This window comes from Capsicum annuum, chromosome 9 (assembly GCF_002878395.1).
Source record: "Capsicum annuum cultivar UCD-10X-F1 chromosome 9, UCD10Xv1.1, whole genome shotgun sequence".
In the NCBI taxonomy this organism is placed as follows: Eukaryota; Viridiplantae; Streptophyta; class Magnoliopsida; order Solanales; family Solanaceae; genus Capsicum; species Capsicum annuum.
The window spans coordinates 22,640,079-22,644,848 of NC_061119.1; the positions used below are offsets into that span (position 1 = coordinate 22,640,079).

The 4,770-nt window shown below is 36.0% G+C and overlaps 1 protein-coding gene across 1 annotated transcript; it reads right to left on the reverse strand.

The window, feature by feature from the left end:
• Positions 1–1,206: 1,206 nt before the first annotated feature.
• LOC107842965 (pentatricopeptide repeat-containing protein At3g53700, chloroplastic) lies at positions 1,207–4,068 on the reverse strand. The gene has a single exon (XM_016687056.2). It carries the CDS (start codon positions 3,862–3,864, stop codon positions 1,552–1,554), a length of 2,313 nt encoding a protein of 770 aa, XP_016542542.1. The 5' UTR covers positions 3,865–4,068; the 3' UTR covers positions 1,207–1,551.
• Positions 4,069–4,770: the final 702 nt, after the last annotated feature.

Genomic DNA, 4,770 nt, shown 5'->3' on the forward strand with positions numbered 1-4,770 from the left:
AACTACGCCACTATGCAGTCAACATAAAAACTTTATGCTTGATGATCATTCTATTCTAATTAACCTTTTTCATTTGTCTTGAGTCGAGGGTCTATTAAAAATAATCTCTTTTTCTTTTAAGGTAGGGGTAATGTCTCTACTGACACTACTATCTCCGGATCTTACTTGTAAAATTACATTAGGTATCTTGTTGTTGTAATTAATAAAACAGTAATTTAAGAATTTAAAACATGGTTTTTAAGCATTATCTGATGGTACTCTTTAGATTCTCAAAGAGGTAATAACATCTCTTTTTACATCGATGATATTTGCATCAGCTTGAACACACTTCAATTAACGCATGGGACAATTTTTTAAGCGTCCAAGCAACAATTCATAGGTAATCCTGCTCCAAGGCTGAAGAAAATGAACTTACACCAAGTGTTGTTGGCTAAGATTTCAAATATGATAATCTCTAAAATATTCCAGGTTCCTAAACACCTAAAACAATGAATATCCCAACTATGCTTGCAAGAAAGATCAATACCTATAAGTTAGCCAAACACAAACTCACTCCAAGTTACTAATGCCAGATTTCCATTGAAACATCAATGAAGAGACCTCAAGCATGCTTTGCAACTATACAACCACATACCCAGTGTAGTCACACAAAGTAGGGGTTGGGGAGGACAAAATGTATGCAAACCTTACCCCTACCTCTGAGGTAGAGAGGCTGTTTCCAACCACCGACGCTCAAGAAAAAAGAAACAGACCAGACACTTGCAACCATGTCGGACTTTTTCCCAAGCTACCTAAGTTCACCCTCATCATTGATTAAAATGTAGGACGGTAATGAGAACCGGGAGGTGAGTTGATATTGTTTCTCTAGTATTCATGATCTTCATAGTTAGTCAACAAAATTTTCAGGTTAAATGGATCCATACAAGAAACTTATATTAACTAGGATGATTCTACTATGTTAAAATTTACCAGCTAATAGCTACCCTATGTCAAGTTCTTCTTTATCCCGGTGAATTTGGCGTTTCTAGCATTGAGACCCTTCATGTCTTATAAGGAAAGAGAACAACATTAGTCTCGTTGGAGTGAGCTCACAGCACTGGAAAACAAAACGTTGCACAGACAAATGTAAATGAATACTTGAGTCTCGCAGGTCAAATGTGGACGTACAACAGCAATTTCAATGAGAGAGAGCACAAGAAACTTTAAAGAAGCATATACCATGCACATGATGTGTATCATGATAATCAAGAGAAACCACCAGTTCTGGCATTAACTTAGTAAGATGGCTTAGATGCGGTTAGAACATGTATCTAGGAGCAGAGATCCGCGACAATCTATGAATACATTACCTAAGCCTACTAGAGAACTGAATGAAGCTGGGAAGTCTCCACATTTTTCGACTTGTAACTCATCAAAGACATAATTACAAAGCAGGACAAAATAGGAAACCATTGATTCTTCAAATTGAGTTATGATGATTTCTTTGAAGGACTGTCATAACAACAACTGATACAGTTATGATACCTTAGTTTGAGGGACCTCTACTTTGGATCATTTCTTTATTGATGTCCTTTTGGGATTTCTGCTATTTAAGACGCGGCCAAGAGTAGCCAGTGCGTCTTGGAATTTCCGGATTTTCAGGAAACCTTTAATCATAGTAACCTCACTGTCTGAAAAGTTTGCCTTCTCCATGATCATGCCAGCAAGCTTTATTAGCGTGTCCTCCCTCGACAAAGAATACAGTCCTTCAGCCAGATTGTAGAATGAGGAGAATTCAGGTATGTGTCCTTTTTCCATCATTTCAACGGCAAAATCAACAGCTTCTTGAATCGGCCCCCCACCAGAAGAAAGACCACGGAAAACAATCTTATAAGATAAAGCATCAGGAGGATTAGCCGTTTCCTGCATTTCTCTGAAGAGTCTTACAGCTTCATTGGTTCTCCTCCGTCTGAAGATTGCTTGAATTACAGGATTATAGGCCTGAGGGGTCAAAACCATTCCTTTCATTTGAATACTCCTGAGAAGCCTGCTTGCAACCTCAACCCTACCTGCTTTACATAGTCCTTGTATTAGAGTCCCATATGTAACGATATCTGGTTCACAGCCATTTGATGTCATGGTTTGCACAATGTCTGCTGCCTTTTTAATATCACCTGCTCTGCAGAAATGAGCGAGAATGGAATTGTACGTGAATTTGTCAGGCTTTAGTCCTTCCAGTATCATCTGGTCCATAAGCTGAGCTGCATCTTCTACCCTCTTGCTCTTACTAAGACCATCAATGAGAGTGTTATAGGTGACCAGGTTTCTAGAAACCCCGTTTAGTTCCATCTGGTCGAAGATCTCTTCCGCTTCTTCAATTTTCTTGTCTTTGCAGAAGCCATCTATCAAAGTATTGTATGTTATTACACTTCTTGCACAGCTACTTGACTCCATATCTTTGAGTAGGTTCATAGCTTCACCTAATCTCCTTTTGGCACAAAGACAATCAATTAGGATATTGTAAGTGAACTCATCAGGCTGGCAACCTTTTTCCTTCATTTCTTCGAATAATTCCACTGCATCGTTGAAATTGCCGGTGAAGCAGAGACCTTGTATGAGAGAATTGAAGGTGCAAACATCAGGTACGAATCCCTTGCTCGTAAGCACACGAGCAAACTCAGTAGCTTCTTGGACTTGATTCTCCTTGCACAAAGCGCTAATGATGGTGTTATAAGTGACTGTATTAGGTGTACAGTCCCTTACAAGCATCTGATTGAGAAGTTCAATAGCTTGTTGGACTTCACCAACTTCACAAAGTCCAGAAATCAAAATATTATACGTATATACATCAGGATCAAAACCGTCCTGCAACATCAAATCCAAAATATCCAACGCTTGGACAGCATGCCCTGCCTTGCACAAACCGTTTATCAAAGTATTAAACGTAAATTGATCCGGAGCAAAACCTCGACTACACATATCTTGCACAAAGTTCAAAGCTTCATCAATCCTTCCTTCTTTACAATACCCATGAATCAAAAGATTAACCGTAACATTAGTCGCAACACATTTAGCCGACACCATTTGATCCCTAATTCTCAATGCACCATCTAAATTCCCTTCCTCAATATACCCTTGCATTATCGTCGTAAAAGTCCTTTCATCCGGTACCAAACCGTGCATAGGCATTTCCTCCATCATCAACATAGCAGGCCTAATTTGATGTGTCTTACACAAAGCTTTAATCAACACATTAAACGTCGATACATCCGCTTTTACAACTTCATCCAACATCCTACTATGCACATTCTCAACTAATTTCAACTTATTCCCATCAACAAGAACATTCAACAACAAATTATAACTAAAAGTTCCAGGCTTTACACCAAACTCCTTCCACATCAAATCAAGAACCTTAATACATTCATCATACAACTCAAACTTAGCATAACTTTCAATTAAAATAAAGAAAGTACCTTCAACTAACTCAATTTGCAACCTCTTCATATCATCCAAAACTCCCCTCATTAACTCAAAAGATCCTACATTTCCAAGCTTCCTAAGAACTTCCTCATATACAGCCAAACTTGGTGTAAAATGGGGTTGCTTAGAACCCCATTCTAAGAGCCTTAAAGCTGAAGTTTCATCATTTTCTTGACAAAGGATGTCTAGAAATTGCTTGGAAGTGAAGTCTGGTAAGAGTTGGTTAGCATTCTTGGAAGCATAAAGTGAAGGAACAAGTTCTTGGCTTCTTGAAAATTGGAGGGAAAGGGGTTTAGGGGGGTGAAATGGAGGGGCAAAGGGAAAGGGGGTTGGTGGATTTTGGGACTGAGGAGGCCATGGGTGGCTTATGAGGAAGGAAGAGAAAGAGAAAGAACAAGTCATTGAGGCAATTTAACAAACAGGTAGTATGCCTGAACTAAATTCGAGAAAAGCCTACTCGAGGAACATTCTGATTTTTGAGCTGTTCACAATGTGATAAGGGGATAAAAGTGTAACTCTCTCTGTTGACATAAAAGTAATACTAACATTTGAAAAAAAATAATACTATATACTTTATCCGTTTATTTTTAATTGCCACTAATTTTCTAGTTAAAATTTTATTTTTTCTTATTATTTTTGACATATCAAGACACAATGAATTGTGGAAATTACATGCCATATATCCAAATATGGGTAACTTTAGATATTTGACCCCAAATAAGAATGTTTTTGAAAAATAATCTTCCTTACTTTTTAATATACTAAAAGTACCATTTTACCCCTCCATATCTCAAATATATTTTTAAACTTTTCATACTCATTTATCTCTCAAATTTTATTTTTTATTATTTTTACTTTTTTATTTTTTCTTTACTTTTATTATTCTACTTTCTTTTCACTTTTTTTATTTTTTCCTTTAAATTTATTATTCTGTTTTTTTTATTCTTTTTCAGTTTTTATTTTTTCCTTTAACTTTATTTTCATATTTTAATTTATTTGTTTCAACCTTTTATTTTTTTTCTCTTTTTTTTTCTCAACCATTATCTATTTCTTCATTTTTTTCTTTTTTTTTCAATTTATTTGTCTTTAACCTTTATTTAAAGTTTTTTTTATTTCTCTTCTTTTTCTTCAGATTTTTCTCAGCTATTCATTCTCAGATACAAACATAAACTAGTTAACATGATCGTATTAAGTGTGCCTTTATATTTCCCCAAAAGGAAAGAATGGTGTATAAGGTATGCAATAAGAAATTTCTTTCGCTAAACATGGATGAGCTATTGTAAAAGAAAAAAAATGCTACAAAATTTA